Genomic DNA, 25,246 nt, shown 5'->3' with positions numbered 1-25,246 from the left:
CATTTACAGGACAATCTAGTACAAGTATTAAATTGAAGAAAGAAAAAAAAACAATACATAATAAAATAAAAATGATGGGTGCACCTAGAACAGAGCATTACTAAAAAAAAAAACAAAAACAAAAACTAATTCATGCAAATAATAGCTACCATTATATATAACAACAATTAAATAAACCTATTCTTAGTTGCATGAAAAAGCTCAGAAAGAGAACAGTTGAAAATGTCACACCTATTACAAATGGAATTATTATTATAAAACATCCTGACAAGTGGTGACTTCAATAAGAGATTAGATCTTAATCACCCAAATAGTTAATTAACCATGTGTCGACACTAATTTTAAATATTCCTAACAATAGGTAATTGTACAGGGCTTTCATAAATGATTACAAGCCACATGACCAGTAATTTTGTTTGGAACAGTAATTTTATTTCCTTCATGTTGGCCATTAAATTTCCATAAAATAAAAAATTATTAAAATAGTAAGATCAAAGTTACATGAAAACATAACATTTTGTTCACCGGCTGGTGATTGATGTAATTTTTCACGAGATACTATTCAACCAATCAGCGATCACATTATCTTGAGTGTAGACTTAACGGCTTGTCATTGATCATTGTGAACAAGTCATTAATATTGGTGACGCCAAGATCTAGGGAATTTTTATTACCAGTACCAATCGTACAATGTTGGGTTGCCTAAGATCGATGGTCACTTGGCTTGTAAACATTTATGAAGGCTCTGTATATGACAATGGGGTGTTTGCCACCTTTTTAGATATTTATAGAACATGGAACAATGTGACAACTTGCTCTGTATTGTTTTATTTTTGTATGAAATCATTATTTAACTGAAAATTATAAAAAAATGTAAAACTAAAACTAATTTGGCGGACAGCTGGGACATGCTAAACTATGCCTTTTAATTGTGCCGTCTATTAATAGGAAGTTTAACTAAAACCTCGTACTACTGTTCCTCCTTTTATTTAGAAAAAGACAAGTTTTCTGTAATAAAATAAGTTTTCTGTAATAAAAACATCTATATTCTTGTAAGTCACAAGTTGAATTAAAATTTTTGAAATCAAGTAAAAATTTATATAAGTTTTTAGCTAAATTGCTTATAAGATTTGCATTAACTTTCATTGCAGAAGAGAGTGAAGTGATAAAATGCTACATAATTTTTGAGCAAACTCCATTACAAAACAACTTATAACTTTGTACCAGGATCGAATTTTTCATGGATGATCAAAATGATTTTTAAAGGTTGCGTTTTGGAAATTAATGGTTGTAATGTTACGTTTTTTTTTTTCATGTTAAACAATAGAAACAAAAATTGGCAGAATTTATTGAAAATATGTCCCTCGCAACCACATTTCAGTATTTCTGTGAAAAATTATAGTTCTCAATATAATACAAGAAGAAAAATAAATCAAGATAAAGTTATTTTAACACAATTCTGTTTCCTTGAAAAATTATGAACGTTATTAAGATATTTCAATAAATTTTGTTTGGGGTATTTGGGGTTTCTAGTCTAATCCAACCTGATCTTTTTTCTACATTTTTAGCAATATTTACTATATTTTACAATTTAGATTAACTTACCTCTATTCAAATGTTAGCACCTAATGAGATATAATCCTTATAATGCAGAGGTGGCTCGTGAAAATTAAAGTGGTCATATTTTGATAATATAGGTAGCATTCTTCCCATTTTTTAGGGGATAATTTCTAGGCCCATAAAGAGAATTTCAATCATGAAAAAATTTCGGAAGCAATTTGTAAAATAAAAAGGGTTGCAAATATATATTTTTTTCATAATCAGCTGTTCTTTTATCAAAGTTTTTAATGCAAAAAAACGCATTTCACACAAACATGTGCAACTCTTTTTGAGATCTCAGAAGCAGCAACATCTATTTTAATTTTCTATTTGGCAAATTCGTACAAAATTTTTTTATCATGAAAGTTTTCTATGTGAGCATAAAAATCATCCCATAAAAAATGGTCTCCCATATTTGATTAACAAAATATGATCACTTTAATTTTCACCAGTTCTACAAAAAAACATTTGGAAGCCATATCTCAATAGGGTTGACTTCTAGTAAGGAAATTGTAGTAGATAAATTGATTTAAATCATAAAAATTGTTTAGAAAACCACATATTTAGCAAAAGAATAGAATTTAAATAGATTGGAATAGATACTTCCAAATACCCAACCCTTCAAAAGTAATAACTGCATCAGAAAATTACTTATAAGCATTTTCCCAAAATTTCTGATTTTAGAGCTACAAGATCGGTAAAATTAGCACAAAATTTTGTGAGAAGTTTCTTACTATTTCGCAAATTAGATAATTCCTTCAGGTTCCTGAAAAAAAATCGGTGTTTATAAAGTTTTTTCTGAAACCATCAATGTTACGGAAATAGTGAGGACGTGGATTGACCAATAATTTTATAATTGTAAATAGAATTCAATAAAATTATCAGAAGTTTAATTTCTAAGTTGGATTTTGAGATATAAAACAATATTGCATTTTTTTTATGTTACAGGTGGTTGAAGGCTCACAGTTATTTTTTTTAAATATGATTTGTTTTACTGATACTTTTTTTTATAAATTAGAAAATGATATATATAAAAAAATTAATCCCCTCTTTGTCTCTGGAATACCAATGAAAAACAAGTTTTATTAAAATTAAACTTAATCTCAATTTAATAAGAAAATATTTGCAGTAAAAAAATCGAACTAGAGTATCAACAATATATGATGTTTAATTGCCTAGTATAGTTTTCCACTTTTTGAATAAAATATTAAATATTTTGAAAAATAATCCTGTTTAAAAAAAAAGTAAGTTTATATTATATCTTATTTGGAAATGGTAACAAGTACATACAGTGTAGGAGAGTACCGATGGTCTATCAGAAGTTACGTGAGAGCGATAAAGTAAGCCATAGAAATCCATGTGATAGACAAGGATGGCTATAATGAAGACGTCTAATAGTCAACGCCCATTTCGCCCTTCCACAAATAAGAAGTGGATCTTATTTGTGGAAGGGCGAAACGGGCGGTGACTATGAGAGGCCTTCATTATAGCCATCCTTCTCTATCGCATGGATTTCTATGGCTTACTTTATCGCTCTCACGTAACTTCAGATACCATCGGTACTTTCCTACCCTGTATATTAAATTTTACATAAAGTTAATTATATCTCGTTTCCCCTGTTTCCTTCCGGATAATTTAGGAACCTGAAAATATAGTTTAATTTTGAAAATAGTAATGAATTTCTCACAAAATTCTGCATCACTTCGCAAATTTAATGGATTCTGACTCAAAAAATTAAAAAATATCCAAATAAGGGGATAGCTAACATCATCCTGTATACAACTTAGGTTTTGAAATTCTGCATTTTTTGTAGAAACCAAGGAAATTTATTCCATGAACATGTTCTTTTTGTCAAATTGTCCAAAATGTTTAATATTACAGAGATAGTATTTTCAGTATTATTGTCTATTTTAAACCTAATTTGAAGCTGTATGATGAATTTAAAAACTGTTTATAGTATGTAGTCATGGACTTTATCCAGTATATTTATTTTTTTAGGAATGAACAACATGAACCCTAATATGGGTGGTGGACCTGGCGGACCAGGAGGTCCTAGTGGTCCTGGTGGACCAGGTGGCCCAGGTGGCCCAGGTGGCCCAGGTGGTCCAGGTGGACCAGGTCTTGGAGGACCTGGTGGTCCAGGAGGACGTAATACCTTGGAAATAATGATACCGGGTCCAAAAGTTGGTTTAATAATAGGCAAAGGGGGGGAAACAATAAAACAGTTGCAGGAAAAAAGTGGAGCGAAAATGGTTGTTATACAAGATGGACCAAATCAAGAGCATGAAAAACCATTATTGATTACGGGAGACCCACAGAAAGTAGAATATGCTAAGCAATTGGTATATGATTTAATTGCAGAAAAGGAAATGAAAAATTTCAATAGACGTGGTGGTGGAAGAAATGATAACAGACAACAAGATCAGTACAATGATTTTGGTGGTGGAGGTAATGATTCAGAGGTATGTGTAATATTTCTTGTAATCATTTCTTATCAAAATAAAGATACAAAATGTTTAAATTCCAAATAGCCAGTTAATAATGGTCGTTTTTATTTTTTTTTTTGTTTTTTTTTTGTGGGAAGTTTATTTTTTTATTTTTTAAAGTATTTTTTAAAATTAACTTAAAACTAATCACAGTCAAGCGTGACTGTCACATCGCTAATGTTAACTTAACCTTAGTTCTGAAAATCAAGAAGGCTATGGATGGAAAAAAATTCCTCCATGAAGTAGTGCAGTCAATAATATAAACGTGTCAAATTTCTTCTAATCAGCTATTTGGGAGTTATTAAAAAATATATGTATATTTTATCACCTTATAACCTGTTTACTATGTTTTCAAATCCATATTTATAGAAAACCTTTGGTTTAAAATTACATTTCCTATCTGCTGTTTCAGTTTGACGCCATATTTTAGATAACAGGGTGTTAATTAAGAACATTGACAAACTTCAAGAGGTGATTCTTTGAATGATTTTAAATCTAAAAGGTTATGTAAACATGAGTCTGCAAATCCATAGTTTTTGTGTTACAAAGTAGTGAAATTAAGAAAATATCACCTTCTAAAATATTTGTGGAGACATTTGATAAAGGATAATGAATTAAATTAATGATATATCTAATTAAAGATAATAATCTACTGCGTTTGGATATAAATACATGTATCAGCAGTAGAGATACCGGAAGTCATTTTCACTAAGAACCTCAGAGACTGTTTCCCCTGCTTCCTTTAACATAATGCAAAATTTCTACTTTATTGATTTTTTTGAACTTGTTATGTATTTATACCAAAAAAATCTTATGATCTTATTCGAAAAACGAATAGTTCTAGTTGTTTGCATCGTTACATCGTATGAAGTTTTGGCAATATGTTAATGAAAATTAAGAAAAGTGTTGAATTGGGAATGGATTATCTGTTTTTCAAATAAAATAGAAGTTATCTCTTTTTCTTGTAAACTCTACAAGAAGTTATATAAAGTGATTGAATTTTCAAAATATCCAGAGGCTTTGAATTTCTGTCGTTTTCAATTTTTGGTTTTAATTAGACAAATCATTAATTTAAGTTTCAGCGTTCTGCATAAAAAATCTTCAGAAATATTTTAGAAATAGATTTTTTTTTGTTAAATTTCATCACCTTTTCGGTTTAAAATCACCCAAATATTCACCCTTGAAGTTTGTTAAGCTACTTAATGAACAATTAACATGTAGCTTTCCTCATTTTATTTTAATATATATATTTTTTTGTTAAAGGTTTTAGTGCCAAGAGCAGCCGTAGGTGTTGTAATTGGAAAAGGAGGAGACATGATTAAGAAAATTCAAGCGGAAACTGGAGCTCGGGTTCAATTCCAACAGGCTAGAGATGAAGGGCCAGGTGACAGACGCTGCTTCCTTTCTGGAAACCCAAAACAGGTGGAACAGGTAGGTGTATTTAAAAATTATATGCATTTATAATGGGCCCGCATACAGAAATTTGTATAAGATTTGTAAAAGATATGAATATTGAATACTAAAAGATATGAACAAATATTTTTTTGTCTATTTTAAGTGTGAAAAACAAGACAAATTTGTGGACATTACTACAATAGATTTACAAAATGGCAACGTTGCAAGTATTTTTTTTTACATATTTCAAGGTGTATCCTAATTTGGAAAACGTAAAATTATCGGGGAATTTTATATATCTGGAATTTTTTTAAATAAATAAAATCAACTCCATTTAATGCAAAAACGCGGTTTTGCACATCCTACTAGTTAGTTGTAAAGGGCTACTTAATTTCAACTTATTTTTCTTTTTCGATACATTTCTTTGGATCATCTAGAACCTATATCTACAATATTAACTTCTAAAATTAACTTTTAGTTATCAAACATTTGCAAAAAACGAATGAAATTAATTTTCCAAAAACTGATATTTCTGCGTCCGACCTTTATTTTACAGTTAACATATTGGTGAAATATGATTTTATATACCTTAAATTGTAGGTATTTTACTTGTCTACAATATAAAATGACTAATTTCCCGATAGGTCGTCTAGATTTTTATGGGCAGTAAAACAAATGAAAAAAAACACATCATTTTGCAACTTATTTGCAATTTGCCAACTTGGCATCCCTTCTTTCGAGTTACTTTTTTGATATTGTCATTCTACATACCATTCCCCGTCATAAAGAGCAATCAAATGTTTAGTAATAATTTTTTTACGTTCAAACTCTAATTCGACTGGAGTATCATTTGACAAGAGTAATAACATTTTTTGGCTTTTATAGTTTTGATGCATAGGTTTTTAACATATTGCAAAAAGATTTGAAAAAATAGACATTGAACATTTTTTTAATTATTGATTTTATTTTCATACAGAAATCAAAATTTTGTCAAAATAAATTAATGTTATGAGAATTTAGCCAAAAATTTCACATATTTAAAAAAAATCATACCTCACATAAATATTTCAAATTTATGTGAGAGGTACTGACAAAAATTTAGAAAATTGAGAATTGTTATGAAATTAAGAAACAAAATATTTTTTCAAAATAATGAAAATTCTTGTGAAACAAATATTCTCTTGAAAATGTTAAATATTTTCCAAATTTCTCCTTAATGCTCTTAAATGCTTTATATTGTTCAATAGTTTCAAAAGTAATATTAAAAAATGTTGATATTAATCTGCAGCATGATTTGAAAAAATTTGGAAAAGCTTTCCTATTGTATTCCTAAAGAGATCAAAATTCTAGAATCTCCAAATTCTCTAGAATATTTGCTTTTAACCCTTTCGCTGCGCAATACGTCTGAACATGAAGCAGTTAGACTAACTTATATTTTTACATTATGTTGTGTTAAATTAAATTAAAATATGTTTAAACGTTTCAAAATAATTGTAATAGTTTTGTTATTAATATTTTATTATAAAGCATCTATCACTACGCTCCTCAATCAGCGAATTAATTCGTCTGGAGCAGTTTGAGTCCTATAAATTTGTAGCGAATAAATATCTCTGGAACAGTGAAAGGGTTAAGAAACTGTGGTTGTAGGTATCAAATTTAAATTTAATTGTCTATATGTAGAGATGGGCAATGGGAAATTTTCCATCCCGGAAAGTTTCCAAAACGGAAATTTTCTGGGAAGAAATAATCGAAGCCTGAGAAATTTTCCCTAGAAAGTTTCTGGAAAAATTTCCATCAGAAATTTTCCGGGAATATTTCTAACAATTTGTATACTTGGAGCCAATTTTACTTCTAACTTCTGTGAATACAACCTCAAAAAATCGTTAGTTAATTTCGGTTTTACGGTTAATTCGGAATACCAGAAGACCATATTATCCAAATAAGTTAGAAAACACTTACACTTACTTATTTTAATCTTTGTTAAGTCTACAATCTACATAATAGAGAGCAATACAAGACTCATAAATTGCCTCCTTTTCAAATTTAAAATAAATTTTGGTAGTTGAACCAAAGTACAATTACATTTTAAAACTAGTATAATNATCTACATAATAGAGAGCAATACAAGACTCATAAATTGCCTCCTTTTCAAATTTAAAATAAATTTTGGTAGTTGAACCAAAGTACAATTACATTTTAAAACTAGTATAATTATTTAATGTATTTACTATTTATTTGTTAAAAAATAAAGATAAATAGCATTTTGTATACTGTATAGTATACTGCACCGCAACCCGCAGCATGTAATTTTTATTAACCGATGATTAATATAATTTATATTTTTCAAATATTTATACCAATTTAAACAAAAATGTATAAGTATTTGGTCTTTTTGGAAAGTTGATGGTATGTAGAACGCAATACCAAATCCAAAAAAAATTTTTGAAAATTTCAGAAAATTTCCGGAATTTTCAATGGAAACTTTCCAGGAATTTTCATAGTTTGGGAATGTTCCCATCTCTATCTATATGTGTTATCTGAGATATTGCCCAAACTGCATTTTATGCATGCGATTTTGACCGCCCTTTATCTTTTTTTTTTCTGGAATTATAAATTTTTTCTTCATACCATGTTTTGTATCATCTATTAATATAAAACACAATTAGGTTAAACTCCCAGTATATTTTAAATAATCTGAATAGTTTTTGTTTTTCAGTAATGACAGAGATAAAATTGTTTTTGTGAAATAATTTAAGGTACAATAAAACAGAATTTTATTTACAGGCAAGGCAAAGGATAGAGGAACTCATAGATAGCGTTCATCAAAGGGACAGTGGCGATGGTGGCGGTCGCCCTGGTGGAGGTATGCGCGGTGGCGGCAGAGGAGGCCGAGGTGGGGGTGGTGATAGGTTCGATAGAGGAAATAGAAATGGAGGACAAGATTACGGAGGTGGTAATAATCAGTGGGATGATAGGAGAGGTCCCCAACAGCCGCCACAAGAAGTTTCATTCACTGTGCCTAGTAATAAGTGTGGAGTTATTATAGGGAGAGGTAAATTAGTCATTGCATATGTAACAATAAGACATTCTATAACACCTTAATTTTTTCTTCATTTCTATGCTGAATAATACCTTTCTCTTCAGGGGGTGAAACCATAAAGCAGATCAATCAACAATCCGGTGCATATTGTGAACTTGACAGACGGTCTCAGAATCAAAATTCCAACGAAAAGACTTTCACAATTAAAGGTGACTTAGATCAAATAGAAACAGCAAAGAGAATCATTAGTGAAAAAGTACAAATGCCATTAAATTTTGTTACTACTGGAGGAGGTGGTCCACCAATGACTAATAACATGCCAACGGTAAGTTATATGTTATTTTAACTCCAAGGATAACAAATTTGCCTTTGAAATTCCAAATGTAAATAAATATAGACTGTGATTTAGTTTAAACATTATGACAAGTATCTTCACTACATCTACATTATTTTAGTAGAATTATTTTAATTTTATTGGAATTTGGCGATGACCAAATTCTCTTTTAAAAAATATGCATTTAATTATTGGTTCTTATATTTCTACTTTATTTTAAATATATATAGTTGAATCAAGTAAATTTTAAAAATTTTATATAAAAAATACTATGAACTGAAGTCAGACGATGTTCTACGATATCAAAAATTTTAAGTATTCAAAAAATACACAGTCCAGCTATTAAGTTTTAAGGATGATTTTATTGTGGTGAAGTGTGTGGCACTATTTATATGCAGTCAACGGAACCACGTATGGGAAAGCCTTTGGAGCAACCGAACAAAATTTCATCAATATACGTGTATCTACCATGAAGTTATAATGTTTTGTGTGAAGCGAGGTTTTGATAGTTGTCATGGAAACACATGTTGAACAGCGTACAGCAAACAAGTTCTGTTTTAAAGCTGGCAAAGCAGCCACGGAAACGTATCAACTGTTACAGATGGCGTACGGTGAGGAGTGTCTATTACATCCAACTGTGTTCCTGTGGTTCGTAAGGTTTTGCGATAGCTGAGACAGCGTACATGATGACGAGAGGACGAGGCATCACCGCACAAGCCAAACCAATGGAAACACTGAAGCTGTATGCTCTGCGCTGACGTCTTATCGTCGATCAACCATCAAAATGTTGGCAGACCATGTACGAGTGATGGCCATCACGAAACCTCCCGAACCACAGGAACACAGTTGCACATGATACACACACTCCTCACCATACGCCGTTTTTAACAGTTGATACGTTTCTGTGGCCTGTGTTACTGGCTTTAAAACAGAACTTGATTGCTGTACGCTGTCAATATGCGTTTCCATGACAACTATCAAAAATGTTATAACTTCATGGTAGATCCACGTATACTGATGAAATTTTGTTCAGTTGCTCCGAAGGCTTCCCACTACATAGTTCTGTTGACTGTACATAGATAGCGCCACATACTTTGCCGCAATAAAATCATTCTTAAAACTTAATAGCCGGTATGTGTATCTACTTATCTTGGCTATACATGATTATTAACTGATGATATTGTGGGAACAACTACTCTTTGGACTACATGTCCCAGCTAACATTAAATTATATCAGCAATGTCAAGTAAAAAGCTAGTTATTAATAATTTATTGAAAATAAAAAATATATCTAAATGTTATTAATACAAAAAATAACATATTTGGCATATCGAAATTGTTAAAAAATGTAATATTTCCAGAAAATATATTGTATTCTGGTACTAATATCACCCTTGACAAAGGCTAACACATAAAAATTGCAAATCTTACCATTTTTACATTTTATTTAAAATTGACGTCGAGACGAATTTTGTCAGATTTTTCAGACTGATTTTAACTTTTCTATCCAAAATACTTCATGAATGGCCTTGAAATGACCTTGAATGACCTCTGTGTATCGTAGGGTGAACAAACCTCGGATTCGGGTTCAGTGACCTCTAAAACAAGAATGAATTTTTTCAGATTTTTGGAGGTCATTTCTTGATTTGACCTTCAAATCACCTTGAACCTGATGTGGTGGAGCTTAACCGACCTCGGATTCGTGATCAGCGACCCAAAAAACTCCTATATCCCATAGTCACTTCTGCCGATTGTCCCTAGATCAAATGTTGACCTGTGTAATTGAGGTTATGTCCATTCTGTCCAAGATTCTTTATTAATTTCCAAATAACTTTTCAGTACAATTTTAGTGATATGATGCAAAAAATTACAAAATAAATTTTCGTTATACAAATGTAAATAATTATTATTTCTTCTTTCTTTTTCATGAACACATTTAGTCATTTGAATTCGTTTTTTAATCTTCGCTCATACAATTACTCTTAATGACCTGTAGGTACGTAAAGAATCACCGGCCCAACTGTACTAATTCTTATTCAGCTTTAATTTAAAATTGTTCATTTTCTTCAGAAATGAAATAATCTGAAGCTGATGCTCTCTATTTAATTAATTTCTATTAAACAATGATCTTTAAATTGCAAGAATGTTTCTGTAAACAGATAATAAGAAGTGCCAAATGGACTTACTAAGGGGCATAAAAAATTTATAGTTGGTTGATATTTGGCGACAAAGGAGGAGGGTCGATAAGGCCGGTTTTTGGTCTAAATTTAATTTGAATGAAAATGTTCAAAATAAGTTCCTGTAGTATCTACTAAAAAAACTAAGCTTTCCACCCTAAACGGACTCCCCCCAGTCCCCCTAGTGTCCCCCAACCAGCCCTTAATAGTGAAACTACCATCACTTATTAACAGCATTTTTGGAAAGATTCGTCACTGGCAAACTAATATTTTCTTAATAATGTACTATGAACTCTATATTAACTATTTTCACGCTTATTTATCACATTTTGCCTTTTCCCCTTTGAGGAGGGTGGAGGGGATAAAAAGGCAAGGGGTGGATTTACTACACAGGCCTACAAAAAAAGGGTATCTATACTTTACATGTGACATATGATTTCTGCTGTATTTTTGTCTCCTGAACACGAATCCGTGGTCAGTTTTGCTCCATCACCCTTCAGTCTTCAGAAAATCGCTAAAAACCTTCAGAAAAATGAAGACTTTTGAGGAATGGCTGACTCTACACATGCGACATATGATATTGTGTGCTGGGTTTGGTTACGATAATAATTGAGATGAGAAATTTCTGGGAAAACCAGACATGTCATCTGAGTTCATCCGCAAACAGACAGTGTCCATTCATATTTAACTACTTTATGTTTGATTTTGAATTAACACAGCTATTTTACACATTTCTAAAATGGTCAATTATGACACTCATTTGTCTCAATTTTTATAAACAATGGGTGGCGCAGGCAGCAATTGTTTATCAGTGCAGTTTCTTATTTTTTTTGTATTTTGTGGTACATAAACATTCTGAGAAGTCCTGATTTATTAAAACAATGCTATTATAGTTTCTCAATTCATATCTGAATGGTACCAAAAGTTCAAAAGTGCAAAATTTTATACCCTTTTCAATGAAAATTCTTTTTTGTTTAATATGTAAAACAATAAATATTCACCTGAGCATAGGCACAATGTATAGTAATTGATGTTAATTTTTAATTTTGTTTCATTTTTGCTTTCTATTATCTAAATATAATATTTGTTTTTAAGGCATACCCAGGAATGGCACCTCAAGGCTATAACCCGCAAGGTGGTTGGGGTGTCCCTAACTATCAACAGCAATGGGGTAGTGGTCAACCACAAAGCAATGAACCTGCACCTGCTCAATCCGGACAAGTACAAGTTAATCCTAGTACAGGTCAGCCAGACTACTCTCTTCAGTGGGCAGAATATTATAGGTCTCTAGGTATGCATCGAGAAGCAGAGATGATTGAGCAGCAGGCTAAAGCAAAAGGTGGTAATCCTAGTGGTGCAGCTGCTCCTCAAGCCCCAGGTCCAGCAGCAGTTGCTCCTAATCCTGCTTCAGCAGCAGCACCAGCCAATGGTGGCCAACCGGACTATAGTGCTCAGTGGGCTGAATACTACAGGAGTATAGGAAAACACAAGGAAGCAGAAGCAATTGAAGCACAAATGAAAAATAAGGTTAGTTATTTTTAATTTTCATATATTTTGAGCTGATATTCAGGGCGTTCTAAAATTAATGCAACTAGGTAACTCTGGAATATAAGACATTTATAATTTAACGAAACTTAACATTTGCTACAAGGTTACAATTTTTATTTTGATTTTTGTCAGTAACTAAGGTCATTTTCGAGATATTGATCTGAACATTGAGAAACAAGTTTTCTTTAAAGAAAACATTTGTAACTAATAATATTGATGGAAACAACTAATCCATGTACTATATGCCCCGTCTGGCATAGAATTACATCCCAATATCGAGTAAATGCTAAGATAGACATTTAAAATTAAAAATATGATACATGACTTGTAAGTTATATTTGACTAATAATGACGATGTGTTCAGTATTTGTATGTAACTGCAACTGTGCTACATCTGTTATATTAATGAGCTTTTTTATGAATATGTCTTAAGCACTAAAAGTGGCTATTTAAGAAATATAACTAGTTGTAGGTTACTTACTTAAAAAATAGAACTAGTCCAGACGGTATCTGTTTAAAAAGTCCATATTTGGGTGAATCGTATATCCACGGATATTTTTGGCTTTTTGGCTTTCACATATCACTAGAAACGAAAATTTTTGTATGTGCATAAAAAACGGGCTTAACTTTTGGCAGTACGATGTTAAAAAAATTCGAAAAATGTCATATTTTTCTTCCTATTTAATTATGTATCTTTTCAAGAGTTGATTTTAGGCGAAAATGGAAGAGGAAAAAAATTTATGTAATTAAATTTTTTATAAATATGACTAGTTACAAATCGAATGAATCATGATTATTATTGTAAAAATCCAAAAAATTGCCAAAAATGGGGTTAAAAACTACTTTCTAGGGAATTTTTTTGGGGTCTTTAAATTGGGTATATGACCTTCATACTTGGCTCAAGAAAACTTCATGATATGTAGAATCATTATACCAAATTTCATCAAAATTGGTTCGATAGATTTTCCACAATAATTTTGCAATCCAGATTTTGAAAAAAATTTGCAAATTTTCAAAATTTTGCACAGCAAAATCCAAGTCCCTTAGATACTTGAAAATTTAATTACATATAGAAGGGCTCTCAATCTTTCAAACGCTTTTTGAAAAATTCGAATCCGTCAATTAGGAGATTTCTGGCGCTTGTTTAAACGTTGGTTGAATTTTTGTACTTATAAACAATTAGAATAACTTTGTGAATATTCAATCAAATCAAATTTTTTAAAGCAGGTTTTAAAAGTTATTAAGTATGAATAAAATATTATTGATTTTTTTATAATTGATTTATTAATTTAATCATTTCTTTTGTGATTTTTTTTTATGCGCATAGAAAAATTTTCATTTCTAGTGATATTTGAAAGCCACAAAGCCAAAAATCTCCGTGGATATACGATTCACCCAAACCAAAACAGATACCACCTAGTCTAAACATAAAGTATGAAACAAAAATCAGAGTAGTATATTCTACATAGAGGTAGGAATTCTAGTTCCTTTGACTGAACTAAAGGGTGTCTAAAAGTCACACAAGAAGTAATTTTGATGGAAAACGCAGGTTTTTAATTAAAAATTGTAAATTTTTTATTTCATAAAGTATATAGTATAGGTTATGTATGGAATAGCATATTGGGTAAATGGCCTTTACGGCTTTGTTGGCACATACGCATTTTTTTGTCAAAATTTTGCATGACGCATAAATACGGCTGAATTTCGTTGATACAGGGCTCAATTCCCTCCTTTAAGGCATGGATAGTCGCAGGCTTATTGGTATAAACCTTAGACTTCGAAAATCCCTAAAGAAAAATGTTCAGCACCATTAAGGGCCACTTGTTCATTGCCAGTTTAAACCTCGTTGAACGCTGAACTTCGTTCAACATACCTGACCCGCTTGTACATGAGTTGTTCAGCATTTGAACTACCGTTAACCTCCCGTCAAAATAAACCACTGTTAGCCGCAGTTTAAGAGCCAGTCAAACAAAAGCTAACCTTAAAAATTGTGACTGCTACCTAGCTGTTATTGTCTGTATAGTGAATACTTATTTATTTGTTGCAATTTGTTTTGAAAATAGCAAAAAATTATGAAAATATAACCGACGACGAAGATTTTTTGGAATTAATGGATTTGTTTAAAAACTGAGGAGCACAAAGAATTTATATAGACAAGAAGAAATAATTTTGATATGTGGACAGAAGATGAATTTCGAGAACGGTATAAAATCGAAAATACTGTTAGGTTTTTAATCAATGAAATATCGGAGGATATCCAATCGAACGTCTCAGTTGGTGTCATATATTTTGAATGTTATATAATATGGTATTTTTTTTAGAATTCATAGTTTATCTGCAGCAGATATGGTTTTAGTGACATTAAGATTCTTGGCAGCTGGTTGTTTTTTAAAAGTTTCTAGAGATTGTCATGGTATTCAGGAGAATACTGTTAGTAGAGTAGTGAATAAATGATTAATAGATTTAAAAAATATTTATTTAGATCAGGTATCACCTTGTTTTTTGCATTTCTTCAAATTCTCATATTTGTTTTTTAATGTCTTTGTATCCCTAAATGTTTCTCCACACAGAGCATTAAAAGTAAAGTCTACCCATATTTCTATTTTTTTTTTTTTGGTTAATTACCGTATTTGTTTTTGTAGCATCACTACACCCTTATGCAAGGTGCCGATAAATTGCCCTCCTATGCTACATTGGCCGAGAGTACGCAACCATATGAATACAAGTAAATAGGTAATGAAAAAATAATAATTTGTAAACAGGACTCACCAATTGTTGGCAGGTAATGGGAAAAAACTTGAAAAATGCTTTCACTTTTCGTGACCGGCACCACGGGTTTTTTATATGTGTTCTTTCGCGTGTCGTATGGACTCTCTCTCTGGCGTACATCACTTTTTCGCCACTGTCGAGCCGTGCCGCTCATCGCAGCATGGTAAGCGGGGCAAGGATAAGGAACTTGGCAAAGTCACAAATCCAACCAAATTAAAAGTGAACAAAAGTTGAGGAACTCGTATTTGCATGTATGATTAAAAATGTAGTATATTTTAATAATATTATTTGTAATATTTTAATGACCCCCCAGAAAATTAAACCCATGACCAAAAAAAAAAAAATATATTATAGTAAAGAAAATTCTTAAACTTATATGCACAAAGGGTGGACAAACGGAACAGTTTTCTTACATTCTCTTATTTCCTTGTATTTATATACAACATCTAATAATATTCTTTCCTCATTTTTGCTGAAATTATTTGAACATTTGTTGTTGTTATTACTTGCCAATTTTAAGTTCTTTTGAACTACCAAGAACGAAGTATTTATTGGTATTTAACAATATGGGAAATCAACACCACACTAAAAAGTACCAAAGCATCTGCTTCAAAGCTGTTAATCTATTTTTTTTTGTTTACATACTTTATTGCACTTTTAAATTATTAAATAATCTGATACAATAGTTTTAACCTATCCTTAATTTAACTTTTACTACTAACACTGACAACATAAACAATAAGTAACGTCAACGTGACGTGAACAATGACATTAATAGCAGAGCATGTCAAAAAATATGCAAATTGTGCATGCTTGCAGTAGTGGCAACTTCATAAATATATAACATTTCTAAGTTCAAGTGACCCGGTGTTGAACTGTACTTGTGCAAAGCAAGCTTTTTTGAACGGTAGTTCACAGTTAACTGGAGTTCAGCTGAACGTAGTTTAAACTGAGAAATGAACAAGCCGACCTAAATCACATGATCTGGGCAGTCTACTCTTTATCACCAAATCGGGGAATTACTCGACCAGGCAATGACTCGTGCAGTAATTGAATTGTTTCTCGGGCTGTATGGCATGTGGTACCGTCTTGTTGAAACGACATGCCGTCTGCATCCATATCTTGCAATTTAGGCACAAAAAACTGGATTATTACGTCGCCATATTTTCGAAGAAGAATGATCCGATGATGCCTCCAGCCCTAAATCTACACGAAACAATGACACACGGATGCATTTGTTTCTCAACAATCACTCATGGATTCTCTGTACCCCAAATGCGACAATTTTATCTCTTAACGAAGCCAAATGGGCCTCATAGTTGAAGATAATTTTGTTCGAAAAATCAGCATCCACTTGTTGCATAATCCATTCAACGAACTCTCTTCGCTCTGCTAAGTCCAGTCTCTTGGAATTATTCTGTGGGAAAATTGGGAACTGAGCGCCAAACCATTATTTTTAAAATATTGCTCAACAATGAAAATGCATACTTTTATGTAGCGCTTCATTTTTAATTACTCTTGAACTGTGAGCTGTCACACTGTCTTTTTTGTTTAATTACCGTACAAATGATGCAAAATTCAAATCTTCCGTGAATTTTGGGACACCCATTAATTCACTCTCTCTTGGAACTAGTTCTTTAGTGGATTTTATTGATAATGGATATAATGGAATACATAAACTCTATGTATGTTGAAAAACTAGAGTGTTTGTAATAATGGAATTCATAAACTCAGATCTATTGAAAAACTAGTTATAATAATTCAACAGATACCGTTTTGACACAAATATTATTTTTTGTAAGCAGAAAATCAGTAACACACAAAACTAGTACGACGTCACACAATTATTTACATATGTCAATAACATAACCTCATTAGTGATCTAAGGCTGAGGGTTGGTGCTTCTGAAATTCGCGAAAATTAGAACATGTTCTAATTCGTAAAGAACTTCATGAATAAATTCATGAAGTTATTTAACATCAAATTTGGTACATTACACTTGGCCATTTTTTCACGAAGCAACTTCATGAATTAATTCATGAATAAATTCATAATGTAAAACAGCAGTTTAGAAACATTTATTTGTATGTGAAGATGAATATCACAAATTTCTTTCATGTGTTCTTCTTGGCAATTAATATGTTATACTTCATTATTAATAGCCAAAAACATGTACCAAATTTGTTAATGATGCTTTAACCAGTTTAGATGATTTTTAAAGAATCAACAGGTCGTCTTCACCTTATTATACCTTTGTAAGGAGTTGGAATTGACGTTGTAGAACTTTGACAATCAAATTAAAGTACATGCTGTACATAATTTTGTATTCTGAGATGAAGTTGGTAGTGCCAACAGTTGCCAATAGTGGTAGCAGTTGCTTAATGCAGTTCTACACTATACTGGATTTAATTGCAATGAAACTGTAATGTAAATATACGAGATGAATTGTATGCTGGAGTTGTTTATGGCGACTATGATTTATCTTTAGAGTTGCTAGAAAAATAGTTTTGAATCAGAAGCTTCAACGTATATCCTCTTTTATATTTCCCCTTTTGCAAAAAATTATTCACAAAAAAAAATAAGAAGCGATCTTATTTAATGCAGCAACCATTAACTTAAAATTTGTTGGAATAACTTCAGTAAAACATCAAATGCAGCACAAATGGTTCTTCTTAGGAACTACATTATAATTTTGCGTAAACTGACGCCACAGTATACATCATAGAAGAAACTTTTGTATTTATCGATTTTTGAAAAAGGACCCCGCAACTATCCTTATGGAAAACCGGTCCCAGTCGAATGGTACGAAAATTTGTTGACTGATAGTCCTCAATATGTTGATCTAAAAAGTCTATGGGATCTAGGTGAAAAACTACTGTTTTGAAGCTATAGCCTTCTGAAGTTATCGAATCCATGTGCTCGATGACCATCAAGTCAAGTTTTCTGAAGGTGCTTCAGCTATTTTCTGAAGACTGAGGAATGCTGCAGATATGCTGATGACGGATAAGTATTCAGCAAGCAAAACATAAGATATCGCTCAAGCAGTACGTGACCACGGATTCACATTCAGTACACGAAAATACATTAAGAAATAGCCAGCTTGGTCACTTTATAAAGAAATATTTGCTTTTACTCCCCTGTAAGGCCGGTATCCCATGCATCCGAATTCCGACGATACGAAGGTCCGAAAGTGTTTCTATTGGTTAATATACATTCAAATTTTTACCGCTCATTTTCATCCGAAATTTTTAAAATTCATGCGACGTCGGAAAAAGTAGAAATAATTTTAACTTTTATCCGAAATCGTATGTTTATTAACCTCACTTTTTAAGTTTTTAACATACTATGATTGTTGTTTGATATATTTACAGTCAAATAAATGTTATATTATAATGTCGAATGTAGAAAATATAATATTACGTATATTTTCTATAATATATACCTATGGTTGTCATTTGAAAATGTTTCACCTTCATCTTGTAATAAATTCCATGGTTCTATACTTGATTTCTATGAGATTAATTTCGGATGCATGTGAATTATAATATTATCATTCGTACGAATTAAAATATTTTCGGATATCGTACATCGGATTTCGGATGCATGGGACACCGGCCTAAATCATTGGACTTGATGGTCATCGAGCATGTGGATTCAATAACTTCTGAAGGCTGTAGCTTCAGAATAGTAGTTTTTCAGACCTAAGTCCCATGGACTTTTTTTGATTGACACATTGAGGGACTCATTCGGTAAAGTTTTGTACCGGGACCGGTTTTCCATAAGGATAGTTGCGGGATCCTTTAAATTTATTAATTGTTTTTTCTTAAGAAATAATTTGATGGAAATATGCACAAGAAATATTTTTGTTTCCTAAAAATAGTAAATGTGTGCCAAATTTTAATTCATATAAAGTGTTGACTAGTGTTCTTTTTAACTGTATCATATTGTAACAGCTAAAAAAGCATTTTGATTATCAAAAATACTAAATGTTCACCATATATTTATTTCAAGCTTTCATTTAACTTCACATGCATGCATGTTTGTTTGTTTGTTTGTTTTTATGTTTAGTTCAAATCTTGCAAGCCAAACTTGAACCACTTCCTCTAAACTTACAATTTTGAAATTTTGCATGCTTATTCAGTTCTGACGACAATACACTAAAATGATAGAAACAACCTGATATTGCGGTCAGGATTGTCTTCTCATGAGGGCACTCCTCAACGATTAGTAGCAGAGGCGTTACTTGAAATGGATAGATTGAGAAATATTTATAAAAAAGTGTAAATAAATGAAAAGTAAAAAAAAATATTTTAAAAACAAACTTTTATTAAAATGCAGTAAAAAGTAGAAAATAAACCAAGGAGTTCATAAAACCCATGTTGTGTAAACCCCAAACCCACAAAAGGGTTGAATATGACTGATCTATAGAAGTGCCAGCAGCAAAAGTATGATAAATACACATGTACTATCTATAATCAGTATGTTCATGTTCTTATGCGATTTAAAAGCTTTTAAAAAAATTATTGATTAGGCATAAAATATAAAAATAAAAAACTTCTCTGTCAGGTGGTTTTCGAAATTTTTTCATACGATACTTTTGTACACTGTTTATCATCCAATAAAATTATAGTCAGTTTTCAGATCCATATCTTAAAAACCACACAATACAATGTTATTTTTAATATATTTAATGCAAATTCGATTTGTTTTAGGGAAGCGTGTCACAACCAGGAGCAGGTGCACCCGCAGGCACACCAACAGCGGCTCCAGGACAAGCACCTGCAGGTAGTTACCAACAACCTTACGGTGCATATCAACCTCCCGCTGGTGCGTTTCATTTACTTATTTTTTAATTTTGATCATAATCATCATTAATTAGTTAACTTGTTAAATATTCTTAAAATTTTTCTTATGTGCAGGTTATTATGGTGGCCAACCGCAAGCACCCGTGCCAGGTGGTGTAGCACAAGGAGGTTATGGTTTTCCAGCCTATGGGTATGGTGGTCAACAAGGAGGTGCCCCCCCAAACTCACAGGATAATTAAAATTGGTGTTACGTGAGTATTTATTGTTTAATCCCTATTCTTATAATTTATCTACATCTTATATATTTGCTTATGATTATCTACTTTGGAAAACAATATTTTTCTGCCTATTTATTGCATTACAGAAAATGATACACATTGTATATGTTGCCTATATTTTATTTTATACTTGTTTTTTTGTGTTTCTTTTGTATTTCAGGAGCATTTACTAATTTCAAATGCATACTGGTATTTTTATAAATTGTTTTCATTGTAGTGATAACATTTTTAATGTTCTGTCAGCACATTATAACTATTTTTTATAAACATCAGAATGAAGGAGGAAATGAACCTATTATAAAATACATTATTTCTTGATAAATAGAGAACTAAATAAATTATTTTCAATCTTAAGTGCAACTCTTAAGTAAAGTAAATTTTTTGTATTAATATTTTGGGTCTTTAGATGTATTTTTTCTTCTCTGATATTGATTGAGATGTTTTAACTACATAATAGATTTTTTGTTCCCGGGTAACTAGTTATATCTCGTGTTAAATAATAAAGTTATTAACGAAGTGGATTAATTTAGGCATTTTGTCCAGTGTGGCAAAAGTCATATAAGTTTAATTAAATATTTATACGGGATACTTCAATACTGCCTTTGAGATATTTTGATCAATTAGTCAAATAAATGTGTACCTTCTTAAAATTATGCAACAATGCTCAAAGTGATACTTAAATACCCAGGAAATATACTTGTAAATATGAGTGGATTAAAGTACAAGGTATATTTAGTTATTTGTCAATTTTGTTTTTATTAATTCGATAATATGTGTGATAACTGATAAGTAGTATCTACGTCAAAACACTGTTTGAATAATAATACACGTGCCAAAATGATCACTCAAGTGTTGTTTTTTTACTTTTGTTTCGAAAATTGGTCATTCATTTTGTTTTAAAAATTATAATGAACTTTTTTTTATTAATAAAAACTAAATTTATTTAAAATTAATCATCCTTAATTATTGTAGTTTCGAAAATGAAAAAGATCGCTTGGACCAATTTTCGAAGCACTTTTTCTATTTCGATAGAGGTAGCTCCGAAACATGCATTTTGAACTGCTTCTTCAAGCTTCGAAAAATGTTGACCACATAATTTATTTTTGATGTATAGGAATAAAAAAAGTCATTGGATGCCAAATCAGGACTATACGGTGGATGGCTCATCAAATCGACTTTTTCACTTTACAAAAAATCTCGTTTGAGCCGATGTGTGAGAGCTCGCATTGTTCTGGTGGAGCATGTTGCGTCTTTGGTGGTCGATTTCTCTTATTTTTCTATAAACTTCTGGCAGACAAATGTTTGTGTACCATTCCGGATTGACATTTCGATGTTGCACTAATTGTACAATTACGATATGTCCAGTTTTTCTGAAAAAAAACATGCTTAAAAGCGACACCAAAAATGCTTCGTGCGTGAACAACTTTTGTTGGATTTGACTCATCTTGAACCCATACAGTCGACTGTTGTTTACTTTCGAGCTCATATGCATAAATCCATGATTCGTTACCTTTTACGATGCCATAGGCGTGTTTTGAAGCACGCGATCATATTTCTTGAGCATTTGTTTCGACCAATCGAAAGGAATCTTTTTTTGAGTGTTTGTCAAATTATATGGGATCCAACACAAACAAATTTTTTTGGTGGTCTAATGGTCATGCAATATTGAATGTATTCTGGTCCCAGTAATGCCCTCAATCTCACGAAAAGTTACATGATGATGTTGCAATATCAGTTCACATACAGCATCAATGTTTTGTGGAACTACCAATTTTGTACGACCTTCACGAAATTTGTCAGTGAGCGAACCACGGCTACGATTGCATTCCATATGCCACCAATATACAGTGGTTTTTGATAGTGCTTCATCGGCAAAAGTTGAATTAAGTTCATTGATTCACTATTGTTGAGATAATCCACATCGAATTTTGTAAAAAAAAAAATCCCACGGAAATGTTCACGCCTTAATTCCATTTTTCGGACGAGATAAATTTTTCAAGTCACTGAACAACACAATTAGTACTGAGTAAGTAAAGTCGAACTTTACGATAGGGACGTCGGTTGTCAGATGGCATCACCTGGATCATCCATTCCCAAAATACAAAAGGCAACCCTCGTATATAGTGTGTTTAAAAAATAGATATTTTTTAAAGTATTTGGTTAAAACATCTTGAACTATATTAGAGGTTTTTCAGACATTGAAACACTTATCACCTATTTTGCTTATATACTTATTTTCAGTTATCAAAAATATGAGGTAATGTATAATTTAATAAGTATAATTGATATTCGTTATATTGTATATGAGTTAAACCATATTTTCAATGTAGACAATATAATTATTTTATTTGTTAAAAAGCGATTGTGCAGACAGGACATTAAGTTTTTCAGGTGGTGTGTAAGCAGGGAGATATCAGATTTATATATTTACAGATTTTAAATATGGCTCCAAATTCAACTATCCACAGGAGAATGATTTCTTATTGATTAAGAAAATTTTAACATCTGTCTTAGTTATAAGCAACCATATTTTATCAGCGGTGTGCCAGCCTATAGAAAACTTCGTTTAAAGAAATCCACAATAGATTTAAATAGAAATAAGCTATTTTTGTTCATATATATTATAAAACATTGGAAATTGCTTCCAATAAAATATTTGAACTCAGTATTTATTTATTAGGTTTTTATTGTCCCTCTTGTATTTTTTACAGTTTTAAGCTTCAAGTTTTTTGCTAATATAACAATTTTTTTCTGGATTGTTTCTGTTTTTATTCACATTATATGACATTTAACTTTACCACTATTATTATATCGTAATTTTTATAGTCTGTAAGTTAAACAATACTTGTGTGTTAGATTATTTGTAGGGAATGTCAGACAAATGTGTGGACAACTTTCTGGAGGTAGGAGCTACAGTTTGGTAAGACTATAATAAAAATTATTGACTTTGTATGTTATTACCGCTATCGGTTTCATGACTCATTATTCATCCGTCTATGTTTGAAGAAAATGTTTAACACCCATCTGCATTTAATCGTGCAATATCCATTCCGTATTTTATAACTATTTTCTTTAATCATAATATTTAAAATAGTTTATGATCTACAAATATATTAAATATTTGTGGATATAAACTGTGTTGGTTTCATCGGAAACCCGATAGAAAGAAATACTTCTTATTTGTCTGTTGCGGCAGTATATGTAATTTGGTTTTTATTTCTGATTATATTGTAATTTACTATGTACGGCAGTTAGACTGCAATTGTATAATTTTGATTAAAAATAACCTTGACACTACTTGTGTTTGTTGTTTTTGTTATATTTGCAGATTCCTCACTACAATCAAGGTAAAGTATATTTATCAGAATGTCCACTGTTATCCTAGTCATTTTTTATAATTGCAAGATTTTTTTATTACTATATTTATATTTTATTACAAGTTCTATAATTGCATTTTTCTATTTGTGTTGTTATATATTGACGTTCTTCTTAATTTTATATCACAATTTATCGTTATATTATGTGCTTATTATCTTCAAGGGTACTGGTATTAGTTCTTAGTGTGACATAATTGACACTGATGTTGTATATGTGTATGTCTTATCCAATTTATTTCTAAAGGTTTCTTTAATATTTTTAAACATAAGTTCACCACATAATTATATATTTTAATGCCCTACCAAACATTAAAGGAACGTGCAACCTCTCCCCATATCTGCTTATATTCACACTTACATTTATATTCATATAGATATTCTGAAAATATTACAGGTGTTCTTTTTGCACTTTATAATAGAGATATAATTAATCCCTGGTACTTTACGTTATCATATTTTCTTACTTTTGTTAGGTTCCAAATCATCTTTATTACTAATGTTCAGTTTTTTAAACAATGAGATGTTTCTAGTTCTAGAGTACAGGTTGAGATCAGGGAAGTGTTTCTCTTATCATTATTTATTTGATTAAATTTTTAAATGTCATTCCTTTCCTATAAAAAGCGCATTAGTTTACAATTTTAAAAATACATTTACGACGTACTCCTTTTATATGTGACTGCTAAAATTATTGCAGAGATAAATGTATCGTCAGTTTTTCAAATTCGGTTTTTCAGTTTCCATCTGATTATCTTAAGATTATCTATTAAACAAATATGTAATTGTTACTTGGAGTTAGACAATATAGTGAAGTTTGATTTGAACATAATAAAATTAACTCATAGTGATCTAGTCATACCATTCTCTTTCTTTGAAACCTTAAGAATAACAAGGACAAAGATAGTAATCTCTGTACCCTCAGAGAATTTTTGTAAACCCCTAATTTGGTAAACATTAACATGCTTAAATGCAGCTGTATCAATAGTTTTGGCAAACATAAGTATGATAAATTTAGGAAAATCGTTGCTGAAACCAGAATATATGTGTTCGCCAAATTGATTTTGAGCTTTTTCTTTTAAGGAGGTTCGATACCGAAAAAAAAATGGTAAGAAAGTTTTCAAAGCAACTGAAATCTGTTAATAAATATGCAAACTGCCTCGTGTAAAAATATCAGATCGATTGCCAATGTAGTTGTTTTGAAAAATGATATTAAAAATTATGCTCTTAGACACAAGCTCTTATGGAAGTTGGGGAAAAAACTTTAATCAAACGTGAATATTTCTCTTAAAAATGGTTAGGATCGGGAAAATAAAATTGTAATTAAAGAATTAAATATTACTGAACATTTTAAAACAATAAAAATATACACTTACAATGTAATTATTGAGATAATGGAATGAATATATAACGTTTTGACAAATTTAAACAAACATCTAATCCA

At 31.1% G+C, this 25,246-nt stretch overlaps 1 protein-coding gene across 2 annotated transcripts in view; it reads left to right on the top strand.

Annotated features, from left to right (window-relative positions):
• Window positions 1-23,103, top strand: part of LOC108915895 (far upstream element-binding protein 1) — a 49,585-nt gene extending 26,482 nt beyond the window's left edge. For both annotated transcript variants that reach the window (XM_018722048.2, XM_018722047.2), the window contains 8 exons: window positions 3,598-4,061; window positions 5,349-5,516; window positions 8,265-8,532; window positions 8,625-8,845; window positions 12,127-12,558; window positions 20,061-20,175; window positions 20,268-20,404; window positions 22,865-23,103. In XM_018722048.2, the coding sequence (XP_018577564.1) occupies window positions 3,598-4,061; window positions 5,349-5,516; window positions 8,265-8,532; window positions 8,625-8,845; window positions 12,127-12,558; window positions 20,061-20,175; window positions 20,268-20,392 (1,793 nt within the window). In that variant the 3' untranslated portion in view covers window positions 20,393-20,404; window positions 22,865-23,103. The remainder of the gene's footprint in view (window positions 1-3,597; window positions 4,062-5,348; window positions 5,517-8,264; window positions 8,533-8,624; window positions 8,846-12,126; window positions 12,559-20,060; window positions 20,176-20,267; window positions 20,405-22,864) is intronic.
• The last annotated feature ends 2,143 nt before the right edge of the window (window positions 23,104-25,246 follow it).

This window comes from Anoplophora glabripennis, unplaced genomic scaffold (assembly GCF_000390285.2).
Source record: "Anoplophora glabripennis isolate ALB-LARVAE unplaced genomic scaffold, Agla_2.0 scaffold1254, whole genome shotgun sequence".
NCBI classification, from domain to species: Eukaryota; Metazoa; Arthropoda; class Insecta; order Coleoptera; family Cerambycidae; genus Anoplophora; species Anoplophora glabripennis.
The sequence above is the reverse complement of the archived record's forward strand: the minus strand, read 5'-3'. Positions and strand labels throughout refer to the sequence as shown.